Genomic DNA, 21,924 nt, shown 5'->3' with positions numbered 1-21,924 from the left:
ACCATTACAGTTGTTGTTCTATTCCCCCCTTCATTCCCCTCCACCCTGAACACCCCTCCCCACCTTCCCCCCTTTAGTTTATGACCACGTGTCTCAAGTTCATTAGATTCTATATTTCCCCTACCATTCTTGCCTTCCCCCCTATCTATTTTCTACCTACTGTCTATGCTATATTCTGTACCTTCTCCCCCCTTCTCCTGCTGGGATGGAGTGACACTCTCCCAACTCCATGTAGGCTGGGCCAGAAACCAGAAGTCGCTCTTAGTAGTTTAATTTGCATTTCTCTAACTATGGTGGAAGTTGAGCACACTTTCAGGTTTTCTTCTGGGTAATGGGCATTTGATTCCTTCTGTGAGCTTTGCCCATTCATGGCCTCCTCCAATTTAAACATTGAATTATTGCTCTTTTTCTTTTTTATTTTCAAGAACTCTTTGTATATTAGAGGGCTCAGATGTTTGTGAAATGAGTCGTATTCCTCTCTGCCTCCCAATTTTGCCATTTGTCTTTTGACTCTGCATATGGTATATTTTTGCCTTGCAAAAATTTTTACTTTGAAGCAGTAAATTCATAACTATTTCAGTGATTTCTGGATTCTGAGCCAGAAATGGATCTAAACGATTTTGAAATCAAGAGGAACATATTTATTATTGTTGTCTAAAATGCCATATCCCAAAGCCACTTCTGTCTCTCAAAAGAGTGTCCACCTTCCTCTCTAGAGCAGAGAGGTTGTTGTGGCAAACTCCCCTGTGAGCCAGTCACCGTGGATGACAGGCCTCAGAGGAGGAGGGCATAGAGAGGAGAAGAATCCGCTCTGCACGATAAAGTAAGAGTGTGCCCGTTTCTGGAAGTCGCCCTGGGAAGGGCCCCAGGGAGGAGCCGAGGGGGAGTAGAGTGAGCCTGTGGATCCCGCCCACGGAAGACGTCCAGGTGGGGTAGGGCGGGGTGGGGTTTGGAAAGGCACAGAGGTGTGGCATGCAGTTTCGTGTCACCTGCCGCACTGTACTACCAGTTGTGCACAGACACAGCCAAAATGAAGAGTGGGGTGAGGTGTGGCCGGGACAGCAGAGGCCTGTAATGGATCTCCAAAGAGGCAGGTAAGAAGTTGCAGTCAGGGTCTGACTCAGGAGTGACTGCGAGACACTCTTCTTCCCAGATAGAGAGAGCGAGGAAGGGGTGAGGGGAGAGGGAGAGACAGACAGACATCAATTGGATGCCTCCTGTATGCGCCCTGACCAGGGATTGAACCCACAACCTTTTTGGTGTGTGGGACAATGTTCCAACCAGCCAGGTCACCTGGCCAGGGCCCCATTGACTGCGTTTTGACATGTGCCCCATCGCCAAGAGGCAGCAGGGCAGAGTTTGTTCTTTCCACGAGAGTTATGTGAGCTGGGAGTCTCCACGTACCTTCCCTCAAATCCGTCCGCTCCCCCGGCAGCCTCCCTGCATAGTCTGGGCTCCAGCTGTTATTTGCCCAGCTTCAGTGTGGAGATCACTGTAAGAATGAGAGCACCTGGGGGCTTTGCTGAGCCTCAGCGAAGTGTGCATCTCGGCCGGTGGAGTCCTCAAGTGAGACTAAAAGCTGCCCTGAGCTGGGGCTGCAGTGAAAGCCCTGGGTGTGTCCTCCCGCGACCGCCTTCCGCTGCAGCTTGAAGACTGGAGCGCTGCGAACCCCTGCATTACATTCGCAGTGCTCCGAGGCTGAAAGGGCTCCTGTAAATGCTCCCTGTAATTAATTATAAACAGAGCAGCCAGCCAGCAGCACAACGCCCCTGAAAAGCCTCAGCAAGCCTGATTTTGTGCTCTTTATTTGTCCTCTGCATGTCTGTCCATCCCAAACTCCAGAAAAGTAGTCCTCCTTAATGACAGATTCATGATGATGAGACCATTATATTTTGATGCCGTGGTTTTAAGAAGGGACCCAGAAGACAAACTTTGAAAGCCTCCCTTCCCCACTCCCTTTTACCCCAAGCAAAGGACCAGATTAAAAGAGCCCTTGTTTGTATGAATATTTATGCGGGATCCTCTACAGATCAGATTGGAGGAGTTCATCCTCCCGGGCAAAGACAGATCCTGTGCTCTGATTTAATGAGCAGCTGACACATTCGTAGCATACTGATGCATCCATTTGTCGGGAAGTCCATACAGCACAGTGCGTGTGCGCGCCTTGGGGCGAAAGCGAGGTGCCACCTTTGTCACTTCATGCCACCAGGAAAGCTGTCGCTGGAACGAGGATTCCCAAGACACCCTGTCTCAGGTGGAAGGGGAGAAGTGGGAATTCCAGTCTTCACATACCCAGGAAACTGCTGTCGACATCGCCAGTGAGTGTACTGGTCAGAGGTGAACTCTTTGTTTTTATTTTTTAAAAAGATGTTATTTATTTATTTTTAGAGCAAGGGGAAAGAAGGGAGAAAGAGAGGGAGAGAAACATCGATTGGTTGCCTCTTGCATGCGCCCTGACCAGGGGCTGAACCCTCAACCCAGGCCTGTGCCCCAACCTGGAATCGAACCAGCAACCTTTTGCTTTGCAGGATGATGCCCAACCCACTGAGCCACATGGGCCAGGCCAGGCCTGAGGCGAATTCCTCTAATGAGCATTTCCCAAGGTGGGTATGAAGAGCAAGCTGCCCAGCCTGAAGGCTGCTGATAGCTCCCAAACCAGGAAGGGGCTGTAGGTCAGAAATGTCGGGTCCGTGGTGAGCTGAACAGACGTTTTCACTGTGGAACTTCCACCCTGTGACTTTGGAGGAGGCGGAGAGAGGAGGCTGTGCGTCCAGACTTGTAGACTGTGGAGTTCTTCCTTCTCAAAGCTCCCCTCAGCATGTGCACCCTTTCTGTGTCGTGTACCCCCTGGCAGGCCGCAGAAGCCTGCGGACCCCTTCTCAGATCCATGTTTTAAATACAAAAAAGTAAAACATAGAGGGCTACAAAGAAAAGTAATTGTGCTGAAACCAAATGTCACACTGCTAAAAATATTCTGAAATATTTAAACATGGGCACACACTAATATGTGGGCTTCTTTATAAGGGGTCTAGTAACTACAGTTGCATCAGAATATTCACGGAATAAATGATATTTCAGGATATAGTCAATACTCATTATTTGCAAATTCTATATTTGTGAATTTGCCTTCTTGCTAAAATGTACCTGTAACCCCCATTCAATCAGTGAAAAATTTCAGTCTCCTAATCTGTGCGTCCCCAGCTGAGGCTGAATAAGGTGAAACTCTGCCTTTTGTAAACAAGGGTTCTTTTCACGGTTTATTTATTGCCACATTATGGGCCCTTCTGTGCTTTTTGTTGATGGTTTCACTGCTGACAGTGTCATCTGAGCGTGATGCTAAAATACTGTCTAGTGTTTCTAAGGACAAGAAGTCTGTGATGAGCCCTATGGTGAAGACAGATGTGTGGACAAGCTTGTTTCGGAGGTGAGTCCCAGGGCTGCTGGCCCTCAGTTCAATGTAATCAATCAGCTATACATTAAACAAGGCACCTTCAAACCGAAAGCACTCCTAAAACAAGGTTCTGCATCGATAGGCCGATGATCATATGGTGATCGGAGGCCTGCTGGGATGTCCCCTGTATTTCTTGGTCAGCCCAGGAGCACAGGTTCAGTGCAGGCCGACTGAGGGTTCAGGGCAACTTTATAGACACCACTGCCCTGAATAGTAAGAGTCAGTCGGATCCGCAGCAAGTGCGAAGTGGTGTGAAAACATTTGAGACAGGGACAGCAGCAGCAAAAGCAATACAAGATGATTCACTTGACTAGTATTCTCGAAAATAGACATTAGAAGATCAGGAAAGTCATTTGGAAGCATTTAAAAACGAGGATGGATTGGATAGAATTCTTTCTAAAGGAAGATGAAATTTTAGTGTTGTATTCTCTGGGTGCATCTTGACACTGAATGATTAAGATTTCAGATTAAAAAAAAAACAGTAACTAAACAACACCACGACAAGTATTGGTATTTTGGTGCTTAAAAATCACACGAGATGTTGGAACACAAAAACCAGTGGTGTAGGTAGCAGGATGTCATATGTGGGATACGGAATGTAGGAAGACGTGTCTGTTGATGGGGGTGTCTGGGGGGTACACAGACTGCCCCCCACATCTGTGCTTGCCACCAGAGATGGGCGAGAGAGGTGACATGCTAAAGAAAATGGGCACAATCAAATTTTTCAGCATTCCTGTGCTTTGGTGGTCAGAAAACTTCCACAGCAGTGCCCACAGAGAGTGGCCCCCCATCGCTCCCACACAGAAGAAACCTGATACAGCGCTTCCCTATTTCACAACAATACTAAAACTGTGCGTGACTTCACCACTAATAAGTGGTATAAAGAAACTCAACAAAATTATCAACCACAAGCAACCACTTTTATTTTTCCGTTCCATCTGCAGACAGCGTCATCCCAGAACCACTGCTATAGGAGCAGGCAGTCCGATGCTCAGCCCAAGAACGTCAGACAACCTTCCAAGGAAAGTCACTGTTTCCTGACTTTGTGGGATTGTGGTATTTGTCAACTTAAAAAAAATGTGTACATTGTTGTGATTTGTTTTCTATTTCTAAGTAAATATTCAGGTTTGTACCTAATTTTCTGTTTATAGTTTTTGGGGGCAAGTGTCCTTGGCAGCCAGCCAGCAGCCTTCCCAGGAGGAGCCCTCATTCAGGGTCACCAGTGAGGTTGGGTCAGTCCCTGGTACACCGAGACCTTGACCCTGACCCTAACCCTAACCTCAAGGCTGGATAAGCTGCCTGACATGCTGGATTTCTCATTTGTTTTTACAACAATTAGCCATTTAAGGGCACAGATGCTCCCTTGCTTGCAATGGTACCCAAAGCACTTGATTCAGGTTATGCGCAGGTCGGCTGGCAGGGAACCGACCCCAGCAGCTCACAAGCTCATGGAACCACACCATCATGCAGATATGCATTTAAAGGGGAGAAAACCATCGCAAAGATGCTGCTACGGAGAGCCCCGCGAGTCTGGGAGAGAGTGGCCCCTACAACAAACTTCCGTTTCCTGAAGCTCCCAGGAACGCACATCCTTTGGGGACCTAGTGTCCCCCTTGGTCTCCAAACACCTGTTCAATCTGGGGGTTGAACGGATTCTCCTTTCCCAGCACCTCGGGCCACTGGAGCTGCACCTTGTTCCAGAGCTCATCAGCCAGCAGCTGCAAGGCCACCTGCGGAGAGGAGTAAAACACAAATTACAACCAAGGAAAGCAGCGCCCAGCAAGGTTTCCTCTGCTCTCCATGTGGCAGACACACTCTGGGACGGTCCCCCATGATCCCTACCTCCATGTCTCTGTATGTTCCCCCTCTGTTGCTGAGGGTGGGACCTAACGCTTGGTTCTGACCAACAGAGTACGTTGGAGGTGAAAGGCTGTCCCTGCAGCGACAATGTGACGTCCTATAAAACCCTGCTCTGCTGGCTGTGTTTCTATGCCCCCGCCCCGCCCCGCTGCCCGCTGCCTCACTGCAGGAGGAAGCCCACGCAGTGAGGGGCGCTGGTGGCCTCCTGCTGATATCTGACGAGAAGCTCCGTCCTACGACCACAAGGAATGAACTCTGCCGACAACCCAAGAGAATGTAAAGGTAAGTCTTCCCCTGTCGAGTTCTCTGGATGAGAACGTGGCCTGGCTGACACGCCTGGATGTCAGCCTTGGGAGACCCTGTGAACTTACGCCAGCTCTCCTGACTCATGGAAACCATGAGGTAAGAAATGAGGATTGTTAAGCTGCTAACTGTGCTAATTGGTGACTCGCCAAGAGCCATTTGTCTCTTCACCTGCAGACAGCTCACATGTACTGCAGGCCTGAGGCTGGGGTCTGGGAGAGGAGGGACTCCCAGTCTCGTGAGCGAAGCAGGCAGGGAGGGGTGGGGGAGCCGAGTCTGCCAGGGGCAGGGTGGGGGACAGGTCTTCTCAGAAGAGGGTGACAGCTGAGCCGAATTTTCAAAGAAGGGCTCACGAGGTGCGTCACGTGGGGAGCAGTGCGAGGTCAGAGGACATGCTGTGTGTATGCGAGGGCACAGAGGTGTGATGAGGAGTGGCAGGTAGGGGACAGCCGTGTGCCTGGTCGATGAGGCTGGACCAGTAGCAGGGGCCGATGGGATGAGAAGGTGCTGTAGGGGCTGAGTGGGGCTGGAGGCCCGTGTCTGGCCCCCAGCCTGAGGCTCACTCTCCGGCTGCACTGCTGTCCACCAAGTTGCTCTCCATTCGTCATGTTAGCAATTGGACAATCCATTGTCCAATCTTCCTTGGCGGGTAGCAGCCTCATTCAGTTTGCAAGCGGGGCCTGGCCAGGCCTGCAGGCCCCAGCTGGCTCAGGTGGCACTGGGGCTTTAATGCTCATGATGTAGGAACTGCAATTGCTGGCGGTCTCAGAGGGGGATGCAGTGTTCAGGGAGGATGTGTGGGGCCAGCCTGACTTTGTTCAGGGTAGGTGGACGTTGGTCCCACAGGCAGGTCCCGTGCCCCATTCTGACTGGCGCTGCCTGTGTGGTGCTGGGCAGCCTCTTCCACCCTGGGGGCTGCAGTTCTCTCATCTGCCAAGTGGGCAGGCTGGAAAAAATGGCCGAAAGGCCTCTCTGGGTCTCAGTTGTGTTCAAGGCTTAGCAGTTGTTTGGGAAAATGAGAACTGATTGAGTCGCTGGATTAAATATTCCCACTGTATTAATATGTTCCTGAGGCTGCTGAGCTGGACCCCAAATCCCAGCCATCCAACTCAGTAATCTTGGTCATATCAAGCGGGACAAACATACCACACACACACATCACACACCCCCCACACTGCACACACCACATGCACCACACCCCCACACGGGCTGACTGGGCAGCAGCTGTTTCTGGGAGGGTCCGACCTTCTGGCACTCACAGCAGTCAGGGCCTTTGAGGGTAGAGGACAGGCCTCACGGCTGTGTCGCCTGCTCTTTCCCCACGTGGGAGGCTGCTGCCCAGTCTGTAGAGAATCATGGGTTATTCTTGTTGGTCTGTGGTCTGTGAGCTTGGTACCCACGCACTGTGTTCCTAATAGTGATATGGGGCTGAGGCTTCGCCATCACCCACCTCCCTGTCTGAAGCGATGAGGCAGGAGACAGGTGTGGAGGGGATGGACAGAGGTAAAAGGACAGAGCTCAGACTTGAGCACGTGGTAGCCGTGTGGTTTGAGAGCCACCCGATGACTGCCACTCCAGTGGGCATGTAAATATTTGAATGAGCATCGCTAATATCGTGAGTCTAACGTGAGAGTGGCGTTGCTATCACTGCACCAGAGATGTGTGATATAAACAACCCACTCTAATCAGTCATTCCTCTGAGAACTGCTTCCTGAGCACCTATGGGGGGATCGTCCCAGAACCAGCCTCCCCTCCTAATCCCACCACACACGGCACAGGCTGAGGGTGGGGATGGGGGGATGCGCTGCCCTCCTCCTCTCTCCCGACTCCAAACGAGCTCTTCCCCAGATGCAGGCAGTGATGGGGCTCCCTCAGTCAGAGTTTAAAATGGTAAAGCAATACAGTTTGATATCAGGTATTGTGATCCCTCCTACTTTGAAATAGAGAACAGGCTGACAGTGACCAGAGGGGAGAGGGGAGGGAATTTCAGGGGAAATAAGGGAGGGATTTAGAGGAACCTATATAAAGGATACATGGACAACAACTGAGAAGGGTGGAAATGGGAGGGAGGGGGGAGGATGGGGGGTGGGACGGGATGGGAGTAATAGAGAGAAAACTGTACTTGAAAAATAATTAAATAAAAAAATTGGGAAAAAAAATGGTAAAGCAACCCAAACTCTTTTGAGAAGAATTTTAAAAAGCAATAGAGCAAAAAGAGAGAAACAGAAGGAATGAAAGTCCATCTACAAGCATAATAGAGAGAGATGCTGCTAACCCTGGGAGTAGAGGCTTTCTGACACATATGCGCACACGTGCGCACACACACACACACACGCACACACACACACACACACAAACTGGGTCTCTCTGTAAATTCCATTCTGCACTCCCTCCCGTCGCGGTGTGATTTACCCTCGGTGAAATGAACTCCAGTTCATACACAGTTCTGTGAGCGCTGACAAATGGGTGGAGTTGAGCCATCACACCCATAACCATCTTTAATCTGCTACTATTTACTTGGCTCTTATTACAAACATATTTCTGTGTCACTAAATGTAGATCGATACCACTGGTTTCACTTGGTGCACCGTGTTTCATCAGATGGATGCACGCTAATTTATTGTTCCCGTGGAGATTTCTGCCATGCCTTTCCCTAGCACTTGTCATCAGGACCGGGGATGGAGACAGTGTCCTCCAGCCAGTGCACAGCGGGTAAGGGTGGGGTTCAGAGGCTGCCTTGGCCACTCACCCTGCTGCACACAAGCATGGGATACGCTCTGGTCCAGCAGAACCCTGGCAAATGCAGGGGTTCTGGTTTCGTGGGCTCTCCCAGTCAACAGAGCTAGACCCTGCAGGTCTCGTCTTTTGTCGTGGACTCTCACTTGGCTCCGTGACAAGGCCCAGACAGCTGCCCCGTGGGCGGTGCTGGTTTGTCCAGGCATCACGGCCATTTGCAGCATGTCTGGCCCTTCCTCAGCTACTCCCACATCTGCTGGTCACTGGCATGTCTCTGCAGGGTCCTGTCCAGGTGCTTCTGCAGCACATGGCCACCTGCCTGCCTGCCTGCGGTTGCTGCTGCTTAGAAACGTCTCTGGTGCCTGAAACAGGTCGGGGTCTCTGGTTCACGGGGAAGGCTCCTCTTTGAAATTTTCGCAGAAGGGGAGACAGAGCAGTGCGACTTTAATACACCCTTGGCTAGTGGGAGATTTTGGTGAAACAGTTCTTTCTGTTTTTACTCAAAGCTCCTGGTCTCCCCAGGATTCAGGCATGAGTTCATAGTGAGGGGAGGGGGACCTACTGCCGTTTCTTAACTGGGCCCCGGTGACAGCCTCCTGAGGGCTTTTAGAATTTCCCTCCTTCTGATAATAACTTTTAAGTGGAGCCACGTGTCCTTGCTTACCCATATTTGGACTTATCTTCAAGGTAAGAAGGGTCCAAAGCTGGAGAGAATCTTTATAAGATTGTATGTGCATCTAACTGACCACAGTTGCCGGGGAGCAAGATCGTGAATGCTCCGGGGAGTACCAGCTTGGCAGTTCCGTACATGCACTCGGAACCGAGGGAACCTGAGCAAGATTCCATGGGAGTGGGAGAAGGCAAGGGGGGGATGAGGTTGCAGGGCAGTTAGAAGATTCTGTGCTTTCTCCAGGGTGGTTTCCCTTAAATCAGAGCTGTGTGAACCTAGATGTGCAGGGGCAATGGCCAGGCTTTGCTTAGGGGAAAGAGAAACCTTTTACTGAGAATGTACACGCTGGGGCGTGCCTGCCCACCAAGACCTGCCCAGGTAGGAATTTGTGGTCAGATCCCCCTGCACGGTGACTTCCCACAGAGCCCCCTTTTGACCACATTATAGTGAGTTCTTCCCTAGGGGAGTCCCTGGTTCTCCAAGCAAATGTGCTACATCAGGCAGGTCTACCCCACGTGTCCGTGAGACACGGGGGAGCAGGACGGAAGCCCGACGCTGGTCACAGCTGGACGTTACCTGGCGTTCCGCCTCGCTCCCACTTCATAGGCTAACTGTAGATATTTTGCTCTAGAAATAGAGCTCTTGAGTCCGTCAACCCGACAAAGTAACTACATTTTGGTAATACTTTTAAAGAATAAATGTAATTCAGAGTCAGATTATATAGTTTGGGCCAAAAGCTCTTCATGGCTTGACCCCTGTTCCATTGAATCCTTGCTGAATCGAACTCCAGGTGCTACAAAACCAGTTAGAAATCTGCCCTGAATCTGTCTTTCTGGCAGGATGTAGGCTCTGGACTGTCTTGGTAGGATGCTCTTCATCACCTTTCCACCAGGCAGGCCTGGCTTTGCTTGTCCGGCCTCTTCACCTGCCCAGGAACACGGTCCAGGGGGCTTCTGGCCATTTCTGGACCCCTTAATTTTGAATCTGTGAACTTCACCATATGACCGTGGTGAGGTGTAAGCGGCACTTAGATTTAAGGCTCCAGCCCCTCTGTGCTGATTCAGTATCAGTACCAAAACCACTCTTGCTCATTGGTACGTAAAGCAAACTGAGCAGACCTGGTCCCTGAGGCGTGGGCAGGGCCGGCTGAAAGTGGCGGCTGTCTGAGGGCTCCCTGGCCCCTGGTCACTGCCGGCATAACATCTTTGTTTTTCTGAGGGACCCTACAAGTCTGTCCAGCAATTTGGGTTCCCGGGGGCTTGCCTGTTGCAACAACCAAAGACCAGGAGGCTATAAACTTACTTAAAACCAGCCCACTGAGTATGTCTCTTGTCTGCTTCCTGCAGTGTACAGGATTCAGGGCCCGAGAGAAGGGAGGGAGTTGCCATCACGGGAAATTTCTTGCTTGCAGGGGGCTTTTAAGAAGATGGTTTGAGCTGCTACAGGCACTAGAGAGGAGAGGAGGTCGCTTCGCGTAGAGCTGTGCTGGGCAAAGCCGCCAGGACAGGGTGTTGGGGTGTTCAGCTGGCTGGTCCTGGGGCAGCCCAGGAAGCTGGCCTTCACGTGCGTCTGTGGCTCCTCCCTCATTTCCTGTTTACCGTGGTCCAGTTCCAGGCCCAGAGATTTTTTAAGTGCTTCTTCAGGTGCTTAGCTTTGCAGAGACTTTGAAAAACGGCTGTTGGAAAAGGTTGGCTTGCTGCATTTTGCACACGTCACAGACCTGAGTCTGGGGTCTTGGCCCTATCATTTTTCTTTCCTAAGTCAAATTTCTTTGCGTTTTTGTCAGCAGTCTGACTGTTCTTCCCAACTCTCTGCTACAGCTGCTCCCACCAGTCACCTAAGGCTCTCCGAGGCCTTCCTTCGGGTGAGTTCTTCTGCGAAGAGCCGCGATTCCTGCCTTGCTGCAGCCACACTGGTAGAGTCCCTCTCCTTTAAGTGTGGCAGGACCTGTCACTTGCTTTTAATGGTGGCCCCTCACCGTGAATCAGCTAGGAACTGAGACCCTCATCTCAACAGGCCTCAAGGAATTAAATCCCACCAATAAGCACGTAAACTCAGAGGCAGATCCCTCCCCAGCCCAGCACACCATGAGACCCAGCCCTGGGTGGTTGTCGGACTTCCACATGGCTGAATTTTCTGACAATTCTGGGTGACATTTGTCTTGTAGTGTAGATGTATTTTTTGCTTTAGTTGTGTGCAGAGACGAGGCATGTGTACCTATGCCTCCATCTTGACTGGAAGTCCTTCTTTCAATATTATTTTTAATAAATACACATCCTAAGTCAGTTCAGTATATGTTACAGATAAAAGTGAAGCTTCCCTGGCTGCAGCCAGGGTAATGGAAAGGGTTGAGGCAGAAAGTGACATCATTCTGCTGTCCATCCCCCTTGCTTTTCTGTCACAGTGTCCTTTCTAGAAGGTTCCATGGAAGAGATTTCTCACAGGGCTCCCTTTTAGGAAAATTTGTCATTTTTCTGTGTGTACTTATCATCATTTATCTTATGGAGGCCATGGCTTATGCCCTCTTTGCCCTTGAAAAGCCCAGAGCTGATGTTGCAGGTGCTCCCCGACATCTCTCGGAACTTCCCTGCACACGTTACGTGAATATGAATTGTGGACATTAAGCCAAGAAGCCAAGGTATCATTTCTACATTGTTTTACTTTCACTCAATTTTCACTGTATTTTTACCAAATCCTCTATTAAAGCTTATATGTACATCACCTCAGATAATTTCTGGCATGCATAATTATATTGAAAAAGGTAACAGCCTTGCTTGGGGCATTGTCCTGTCCACCCGAGTGTTGTGGGTTTGATCCCCAGTCCAGGCACGTACAAGAGTCAGCGGATCAGTATTCCTCTCTCACACGGATGTTTCCCTCCCTCTCTCTCAAGTTAATAAACGTATCATCAGGTGAGATTGCAAAACAAAGCAAAACAACAAAATAAAACCCTAACAGATACTGGTTCAGCAACCACTGTGTGGGCGTGCTCACCTCGTTGGGGTGGAATCCATCGACCGGCTCCAGGAGCTGCCAGGGCTGCCCGCCTCTCTGTTTCCACTTCCTCATAACTGCAGGGCACATACACAGCCAGAGGGTTAGTGACACACTGCCACCGCAACAGTCGGAGGGCAGGGACTGAGTGCGCGACGTCGTCAGGGCTGCCCACTGCCTTCCTGAGCCATGGCCACTCAGCCTGGCCTCCCGGGTCGTTATCTCGGGCTCGGGGCTTTCTGGGCAGAAATGATCTTCCCGTTGTGTGATTTGCCTTTTCTCCCTAACTCAGGAGGAGCACTGTGTGAGTGTTGGGTAAATGTAGTTGCACAGCCAGGAAAGGCAAGCGCCTGGATATTCGACACCCAGTTCAGTCCATCTCGTTTCCAAGTGGCCAGTGGGACAGGATTGTGGGGGCAGGAGGGGAAATCAAACGTTTCGATGTCGCCTTCCATGGACCACCATTGCCGGATGCTGCCTGCCCGTGGCCAGCCGTCACCATGAAAAATCATACAGTTCGTCCAAAATGTGATTACGTAAAATTATCTCAACATCACAGTTAGAGTGAATAGGGCTACAGAGGAAATAGTTTGAGCCCCAAAGTGATGAAAAGCAATAAAACTCTCCTTCCATAGGAAATTTCAAATCTTAGAGAGCCTGCAGGGAGAAAAACGTGAAACCCACTGCCCCCTGGAGTGGCCCATGTCCTCACTTCCCTGGCGTCGGGACAGGGGAGCAGGCACAGCTACGATTCCTCCGGTTCGTCCCTCTTTCCCCCACGGGAAAGCCGAGGACAGGCGTCTGTGCCCTCCTTGTTTCTCCCTCTCTTGCCCAAGGGAAGGAGTGGGAATCCTACAGCGGGGCTTTGATTGGACAAAAGAAGCTGGACTTTCCCAGAGCTGAATCGATATTATGCTGCTTTTGTAATTAGTCCTAAGATCACAACATGCCATCCCCACCTGCTACCCAATCCCTGTCCCCAGCGGGGCTGTAAATCCTGCTGTCCTTCTCCGAGCTCAGGAAAGAGGTTTGCAGTCCCCCACACGGAGCCTCCAATGGGTGTTGGCATCCCCCCTGGCAGGATGGCTGCCTTGGACACACCGTTTTATATTTTGCATCTGAGTTTTATGGGAGGTTGTTGGAAGCAGCTGTCAGAAAGTGGCCTTTGCATTTCTTGGGAAGCTCAAATCGAGGACAACATCCATCGTGTTCTCCACAGGGAGTCCCAAGGGAGACATAGCTTCATGCTGGTGGATGGCGCCTCCCTGGAGGAGTGGAACATGTCTGCCCTGCTGCAGGGAAGCTCAGAGCTGGAAGGGTGCTGAACCCATGGGAACATTGGCGCAGGCCAGTTCTGCTGAGCCGGCTTGCAGACCTCAGCACTCGCCCCTGGCCGTAGGTACCTTGCAAAAGGCAGAGCCCTGGAGAAGCTCGCCTGGCTTGTCTTCAGTGTGCCTGGCTGCTTTGCTTGTTTTTGAAGGGGAGACCTTAGAATCAGACTTTCTGCGGCAGCTTCAGTTCCAGCTGCTCTGCCTTTCCCTCTGGACCCAACCCTTCACAGTTCCTGTGGGCTGTGGCCCACCCTCTGAGGGATCCAAGGCTGAGACAGCAGGTCCTGGGCACCTGCTGTGCCCTCACCCGTGCTGGGTTCAGCTCTTCTTTCTCCCTCATTTCCAAGAGGATGGATCAGTCTCCTACTCTTTTTTTTCTACTCTATAACTTTATACTGACTCTCTCTCTGAGGTACCTCCAATCTGGACAGTAAGTGACCATTCAGGAAGCACCAGGCACTTGGAAGTGTTTCTTCAAATGCACAGCCAGTGTCACCCCCGGTCACCCCGCCCTGATGCTTTTGTTCCTTGGTAGTGTTAACCTCATTATCACCTTGCAGACCCACGGGGTCCATTAAGTGCCCCCACCCAGCTGTCTCATAAGAGGTCAGTGTCCCAGTCCTCTCTGTGACTTCAGAGGTGACACGGCTTCCCTTCCATCTCTGCTCCTTTACTTTGCCCACATTCTCACTGTCCTTTCTCCTGCTTCTCCCTTTGTTTTTCAGGTGGTTCACCTAATGTGATACAAATGCTAAAAAGAGAAAGAAAAGAAAGAATAAAAGAAAACCCCGACTGGCTGTTAAATTCCCAGGCTCAGAAGACCGTGGGAGGCGAGCGCTGTGAGGACCGCAGACAGAGCCTGCTGGAAAGTTGTGGAGTCTCATGAATAAAACATGAAGATTGTATTAAAGAGGGGGACCTGAACTGGACCACCCACTTAGCCTCTTAGGACACTTTCTGACTTACCACACTTGCAGAGAAGGTTGAGTGACAACTTGAATGCAAACCTGTGTCTTCAATGGCCAAGAGAAAACTCCGAAAGAATGACTGCGATTGGAAAATGTGGGAAACCCGCAGCAGAAAGCAAACTGAAGCCCTACTGGGGACACACAGTTTGCGGAGATTGTGTTCCTTGGAGAGAGATGTTTACTAGGAGCCCGATTTTAAAACAGCCAGACTCGCTTATACCTGAGTTTTCCTACAGTGCAATTCAATTTTGGCACCTAGGCTTAAGGTCAGTCTGGGCTCTTTCCATTTCGATTTGAATTTTTGGTGCGCATCGCTAACCACATCGCTAACCGCACTAAAAATTCTGGCTCCTAGAGAGAAGCAGAGATGGTGATGGATGTTATTTGTGATGGAACAAATGAACATAATCCAGCCATCAGAATTAGTGACTGTTTTCCAAAACAAGAAAGGATAGTCATTCCTATTCCCCTTGGAGCAACTGAGTGATCCCAGGAGGTAGGGATTCTGAAGAGAAAACTATGCAACCAAAGCATAAAGGAAAGAAAAGGGATATTGAGTTGCTGAGTTTCGCAAGGTAGCGGGGTACACCTCAGGGTGGGGGCAGTGGGAGGAGCCCACATTCTGTTATGATCCGACTCCCTCAGTTCTGAAGTACATCAGTGATAACGTAGTCCTCTTTGTCCCCCACCCCCTTCTCCCCCTCAGTAGTCAGGCATCACGAGGGAATTCAGCCTTTGGGAGACCTGGCTTATATGAAATTCCCTGATAGGTACTAAAAGGCATGCCACAGGTTACCAAGGCTACATACAATCTGTCTATTCACAGTGGAAAACATCCTTTTCACACACGATCACTGTGTCGGCAAAGGTTACCAGCCATCACGTATTTGCAGACATGAGTATTAACACTTAGAAGTAGAGTCAGTAACACAGGCGGGAGTTTAAGGTCTCACCTATATTGTGGCGAGTGCCAGACACAGTGACCCTTTCTAGTTTGTGTATAGGGTGAAATTTTGCTGCCTCAGAAAAACTGCAATGCCAGATGGTGGTCTCTGCTTCTTCCCTGAGTGAGTTGAGAGTTGGGGGCGGGGTCCGCAGGGGTAGCCAGGTTAGTTGGTGGGTTTCCTTCCCACCTGGGACCGCAATTCAAAATAGGTAAACACATGTCTCTCCGGGTTTGGTCATAATGTGCTTTCTTCATCTGCAAAGTCAGACAGACTCTGCTAATGACCAGCTTCTCCGAGGCAATAGAGGTCGTGGAAGAAGATGCCATACGACACCCGGTGGTTCCTTGATGAACTGCAGCTTTCTCAGGCATTTAAAGGGAGAGATTAGAATCCTGCTTGGCACCAGGACGTCATGGGCTGTTTTACCAACAGATACTTGGGGAATCTAAGGATCGGGTTCACTCCAAAGGACTTGCCCGTGGAAGTGGAGGAGGGAGGATGGTGTATTTCAACAGTCGGTGTCAAAGTGGCACCTTGCCAGCCAAGTGGCATGTTCCCTCCTCTCTTTGGGTAGTGCGGCACAGGCGAAGACAGAGGACGTTAATCGCTCCGCTGCCCTTTCCTGAAGCAATTAGTTGGAGGGCGAGTCAGCAAGAGGTAGAGAGGCTTGGGAGATGAGCGATAGATCACCTCTCAGGGTCTGACCGAGGCTGTCAGAGTAGAGAACAGATCGCTCTTGTGTCACCCTCAGGGGACAGAACCGTGATTGCAATATGCTCTGTCATGATGTTACTGTTGGTATTCAGCTAATTATTCATGGGAGATGGGAGCAAAGGGAACTAGACATTGAACTTAATAAAGTGGGGAGCCTGAGCCCACTTGCCTCGCCAGGAAGCTGCAGCTTCTCACACCCAGGGGGCCACAGCTCTGCTGCTGTGAGGACAAGGAGGGGCCCACAGGCATTGAGGTCACCAGTGGGACACCAGCCAGCTTTGGTCTAGACCCTTCAGGAAGATACAGACTGTGCTGTTTGGTGATGGTTATATTCCCAGCACCCACCCAGCGTATAAGTGGAACTTAGTAAAAGCCTGACGACTCACTGGGGCTCTATGGATCCCCATTTATTAAATTTTAATGTGCATATAGATCACCTGTAGATGTGCTAAAATGCAGATTTCCAGGCCCCGCTTAGGAGTGGGGCCTGGGGTTCTGCATTTATAAGTAGCCCCAGGTGGAGTGGATGGGGCTCGTCCCAAACCACACCTTGAGGAGCAAGGGTGTGACAGAAATGGTACTCTCTTCTGGGGACCAGCAACACGCTGGGCACGGCATTTAGGAGGATCACACGTTATTTCATGGAATCATGGCCAAGATTTGTTACGTAGATAAGGTCTTCTCATTTTTACATCTGGAAGGGAGAGTTCATACATGTTCAGGGAATTGCCTGTAATCCCAAAGACAATAAAGCTCAGAGCTAGAGGCTACCTTGGAAAATGAAGAAGTCCCTTGTGCATGGCAGCTGTTATTATATTTCTAATAACTTTGTCTATATGCTGATGATGATCAAAGATCACTTGGCGGTGCGTCTGTTTACCGCGGGAATTCACGAATGAGCCTTCAGCTCTGCGTTTTAATGAGAGGCTATTCATCAGTACGTCCCTCCCCCATGAGAGAAATATGTGTCACCTGGCCAGGAAATCTAGTCAAGGGGGATCAGTCTTGTCGAAAAGATGTTTGGCGTTGAAGGACTAGAGTCTGCAATGCCAAACATGTCAGCTGACGTGCTATTCGGTAGTTCGTGAAGGCCCCTCTGCCTCACCCTTCCTGCTGGGGTGGGGGGCAGCATCCGTGGTGGGGAGGCGGAGAGGTCACCTCAGGACGACAGGTTGTCTATCCTGTGCCTGCTCCATCAAGCTCATTGTTAGCGTCATCTCCCAGGGCAGTCAGTCTACAGGATGCTGTTCTCTGGCACAAAATGGCGTAGCAGTGGAAATGAGGATGGAAGGATCAAAGCCCATAAACGATCATTTTTCAGAGTGCAGATGGAAGGAGAAAGCCGTTGTTGCTCCAGTAATCATGCCTGTTTCTTGGGGCCACTTCTCAGTGACCCCCGTGTTTGGACAGAATGGCAGCAAAGGAAGACTAACGTCCTTTCCAAGAAGCTGGGATGGGCATTGTCCACGTTGCCACAGGCAAACCTGAGGTCCCTCCTACAGTGACTCCAATCAGTTTCTTCCTGCGTGGGGCCTGGAATCCACCTTGTTACTGAGTCCCCAGGGAATCCACTCAGTGCCCACCGTGACAGGCACTGCCTCTGTCCTCAACCTGGTCACGCTTCATCTTACTTCGTGGGTCAGGGTGGTTGGGGCAGGCCCTGCCCAGTCTGCTCTCTGCTGGCCTCTATCCCCCCGCCGCCCCCCACTTCCCAGGGCAGTCTGTAAACATGGCTGCTGCTTTCGTCTGGTGTCATTACCGAAACTAAGCAACACTTACTTTCTTGGAAGTCAAAATCCAGGTAGAAAAGGTTGAAGTTTGGAAATTTCTCAGTGGCTGCGATTTTTTTCAGCACACCGGAGAGTTGAGCTGCTCTCTGAATGCAAAGGGAAGAGGGAGAATTCTGTGAAACCTAGTGAGCCGGTTCAGGCAGAACAAAGGGTCCCCCACCCCACCCCAAGGCTCAGAGTAGCTCAGCACAACAATTTCTATTCATGCACAAATGGCCAACCAGCGTACAAACTGTTAAAATTCATTAGCAACCAAATCAGAGCAAATGAAAGTCATAAGACCCCTTGTTCCCCTGTGGGGTTGGTGCAGAAAAGATGAACAATCCCGATAATGTCGAGGAGCGCCAGGGGAGAGGCGGCACGGGACGCCAATTTGTGTAACCTTTCTGGAGAGCGGTTCAGCGTGATGGAGCAAACCCTTAAACATGGTATACTCTTTGACCCGATAATTTTTCTAGAAATTTGCCTTAAGGAAATAGACCTGGTGCACAGTGATGTACACACACACTCAGGTTCATCACAATGCTATTCGTCACCGTGAAAAATTGGAACCCTTCCATGTCCAACTGCAAGGGATGAACTAAATAGTGGTTTGTGCATATGGAGTGTACTCTAAAATGACTGCAGAATTACAATGTGGAGGAACCGTGTATGCAGGTCAGAAGGCATAGAGCAATCTGTGCATTCTGACATCATGTAGGCAAAACCCTTAAACTATCCATCTGTGGAAATAATGTTGGAAAAACACATGCACAATTGGAATTCGGGGTGATTTTGCTATTGTCCTTTGTGCTTTTTAAAAATGTTCTCCAAAGTTTTTTAAAAAATGGAAATGTATTTGTAAAAAAAACTGTGAACTCTTTTATTAACAGATTATTCATGATCCGTGAAGGAACCACATGACCCGTAGTTTTCCTCAGAGAGAGGGAAAAGCTCTGGAGGGCCCGGTCCTCCTTGAACTTGGGGGAACTCAGATACAGGCCCTCACCCTGCTCACTGCTCTCAGCCTGCACCACCACGACAGGGGCTGGCTTCCAAAGGGGGGTGTGCACCTGCACGCTCGCATACTGGAGACACGGGCATACACGCAGAGTGACTGACAGGCCCAGAGGGGGCAGAAGGGGCAAGACAGGGCACCCCGTTTTCCCTCGACTCCCCCAGACCCCCGCCCCCGCCCTTCAGGAGTTCTATGTCTCTATTCACCGGCATGGAGGCTGCTCTTCTGCCAAAAACCCACCCCCAGCTGCAAACCCGCAGCAGCACAGGACAGGGATGACCCGAAATGTCATCCAAAGGCCTGTGAAAGCCGTACCTCAGAAGTGAGGGCCCGCAGAGTCCTGTTGGAAGACATCCAGCCCTGGCAGGGGCTGACCTGAGAACAGAAAAACACCACTTTGGTTACAGAGAACCAACTGCGCGGCGGCGAGGGGAATGTGGCTTCTGATTGCGTCAGTGGCCACTCACCTGAAGACAGCTGAGGAAGGAGTAGAGCTGCCTGTAGGTCACGTCTGCATTCAGCTGGCCTGGAAAACAGCGAGGGTGGCTATGTCATATGTGCTTGGGTGTGTCCACACATGGGGGCCCTTGTGCGTGACCCTGCCTCCCTGGAAGAAGGCTGGCACTTCCAGGGACCCGCCCTCATTTCCCAGTTGGCGTGGTCCTTGAAGAATGCCTGTGTGTCCTTTCTTTCTGAGCCCCTAGAAATTGAGAGCCAGGCTTTGGAGGGTGTGCCTCAGAAGTTGACTTCCTTCTCCAGCTGTTGGCCTGGGCGAGGGCAGAGCCTCCCCCAATCCGGACCCAGGTAGGGGAGGCAAGGGCACACGCGGACCAGAGCATCCCTCACAATGGACTCTTCAGGCATTTCATACCATTCTCCTGGCGATGGTATGAAATGCCAAGTTTCCCCGGGGGCGCAGAGAGCATTCAGGGTGGTTGATGACAAATCCTCGTTTCTAAGGTATGACACCCAGGTCGGATCCACTCATCCGTGGCGAGGCCCAGCAGGATGTGGTGAGTGAACTGCTCTACGGTTTGACGAACTGCGGGCCTCCCCGCCTGCTGGGGCAGCGCTGGAGGGGGCGGGGCAGCGCTGGAGGGGGCGGGCCAGCACACGGTGTCCCTGCACGGCTTGGGGCTCGGGGAGGCTTATCTACTGAGCCCTAAAAAGCTGATATGCTCCGTCTTCATGTTTTGGGGCGAGTTCAAAAGGCACCTGAAAGGACAGGTGGTGAGCGCCCAGGCGAGGGCGTCGGGAGCCTTTCTGAATGTCAGTTGCAGACACAGGACCTGTGGGGCTTGTTTCTTCTCATCTCTCAGGTGCCCCCTCCCTCGCCCCCTCGCAGAACACCCAGCCCAGAGGCAGTTCCACTTTCATGCTGTGGCTGAGACACAAAATCTAGGCTCCCCCAAAACTCAGAGGGGAGTGAGTGATGGGGTGTTCATTAGCATGCTTCTCATACTCGAAAAAATAAAGGAAAATAATAGGCCCCATCTCGGAGCGAAGAGGAAGGTTGAAGGTGATGGAGCAGTCTTGTTTTTCACTTATACCTCAGATCAGTTAGACTGAAAGAGAGATTCAATTTTCTCGTCATGGAAGAAAAATATATTATCTTTCGGTACGCCTGAGTGGATGCCAAGGCTGGGAAACCACAGGCTTATCGTCGCCATTGAAGTCCCGGCGACACACCAGGCATCCTCTGCTCCCGGGAGGTGTCCCTGTGGTCACATATTCGATAAATCCCGAACCCCTGGCCTTTGCTTCCATTTTCTGGAATTGGCATGGAGCCCCGAGCTCCAGCTCTTTCCAAGATCCCACTTCCCAGCATTGGGCTTCTTTTCCTCTATTTTCTTTTTGTCTGTGTATTTTTTTGATTGTTTCCCTTCTGTATGTGTCTCTGCTTGTCTCAGCCCAACCCAGCGGCAGTGACTGAGACCTTCAGCCTCCTCCCTGCATTGTGGATCCTCCCTGTGCCCCAGGGAGCTGGCTCCCTGCACCGCCCACAACCCGACCCGCACCCCCTTGGGCCACAGCCTCCCTTCTGCCCCCTTGTTGCTTTGTTGAAAGTGTGGCCTGGTAATGAACTTCAGAAAGCTTGTCTGGGACCCCAACACCCTCTGGCCCTGATGAGTCCCCTCTCCCTAAGAGGCATTGTCTCCCTCATTCCCCTGCTCAGTGGCCAAAGTCTTTTCAGCCTAGGGGAGGTCACACCTGGGTGTGGCCAGAAGCAGCACTTCCACACTGTCTCCCTTCTTACCTCCACGCCCTGGTCCCTCTGATACCTAGAGGGACTGGCGTTGGTCCTGCCCCTGGTCCTGGGACTTGCCTGCTAGCTCCCCCTGGGGGGTAAGCCGCTTAGGTCTTGTTGCACCCTGCTTCCTCCCTCTCCCACAGGCTGCCTGCTGGGGTCCCAGCACACACTTCAGGGTGAGACCACAGGCGTGCCCTCCCTCTGAGCCTTCTCTCACTCCCTGTCCCTCCCCTCCTGTCCCCCTGCCACTCTGGCAGTGGCTCCCATTGGACCAGGTCGGTAAAGGGCAAAGCCCAGTGGAGCAGGAAGGTCTGCTGAGCAGGACAAGGGCCAGTCAGGTGGGGTGACAGGCAGCTGGGAAACCTGTGACGCGACAGTGCCTGCTCCCTGGTGTTTCTGCCTGTGTGAGGGTCACACGGGGGGACCAGTTGGGAGTGCTGCTGCTGGGCTTACGGTTTAAAGAAAGAGAAAAAGAGTTCTTGTGGGCACTGTCATTTACTCTTTCTTTTAGGCATTACTGTCTGCCCCTCTTTCCCCAGCGGCTGTGTTGCCCGGAGGGGCCCTGGTATGAATGAAGGCGGCTCCTCCCTCCATGTGGGGCAGGTACAGAGGCCAGGTCTCTGGGTCCCTGGTTGGAAGATGCATCTGGTGCACAAATCTGGTCAAGAACGACCAGGACAGAGTGGCAAGACTGTCCCTCAGTGGCTGCGAATGATAAGGGTTGCATGTGTATGCAGGGCGGTGAGGTGCCGAGCCAGGGGCTGGCCCTGTGGACACTCTGTGTCCCTCTGAAGCTAAAAGGGCAGCTTCCACCCCCCGCTGACTAGAGTAGCACCTTGTGTCTCAGCCATTTGCAGTTTTCTAGGGCACGGCCTTTGGTATTTGTTTAATGCTAGGACCATCACCAAAATT

The 21,924-nt window shown here is 51.3% G+C and overlaps 1 protein-coding gene across 2 annotated transcripts in view; it reads right to left on the bottom strand.

The window, feature by feature from the left end:
- AOAH (acyloxyacyl hydrolase) overlaps window positions 1-21,924 on the bottom strand; it is a 145,806-nt gene that overhangs the window by 9,715 nt on the left and 114,167 nt on the right. The window contains exons 17-22 of one of the 2 annotated variants that reach the window (XR_005065736.1): window positions 19,229-19,287; window positions 19,077-19,136; window positions 17,754-17,850; window positions 12,015-12,091; window positions 4,699-5,181; window positions 4,417-4,418 (exon numbers count right to left, since the gene is read on the bottom strand). Coding sequence is in view for 1 of the 2 variants with exons in the window: in XM_037041139.1 (XP_036897034.1) it covers window positions 5,053-5,181; window positions 12,015-12,091; window positions 17,754-17,850; window positions 19,077-19,136; window positions 19,229-19,287 (422 nt within the window). In the remaining variant the exon portion in view is untranslated. Of the gene's footprint in view, window positions 1-4,349; window positions 5,182-12,014; window positions 12,092-17,753; window positions 17,851-19,076; window positions 19,137-19,228; window positions 19,288-21,924 lie in introns of those variants that run through there. The other variant, XM_037041139.1, reaches the window with a different exon arrangement.

This window comes from Sturnira hondurensis, unplaced genomic scaffold (genome assembly GCF_014824575.4).
Source record: "Sturnira hondurensis isolate 20B ecotype Veracruz unplaced genomic scaffold, ASM1482457v3 Scaffold0002840, whole genome shotgun sequence".
NCBI classification, from domain to species: Eukaryota; Metazoa; Chordata; class Mammalia; order Chiroptera; family Phyllostomidae; genus Sturnira; species Sturnira hondurensis.
Note: the sequence above shows the minus strand (reverse complement) of the source record. Positions and strands in the feature narration are given on the sequence as shown.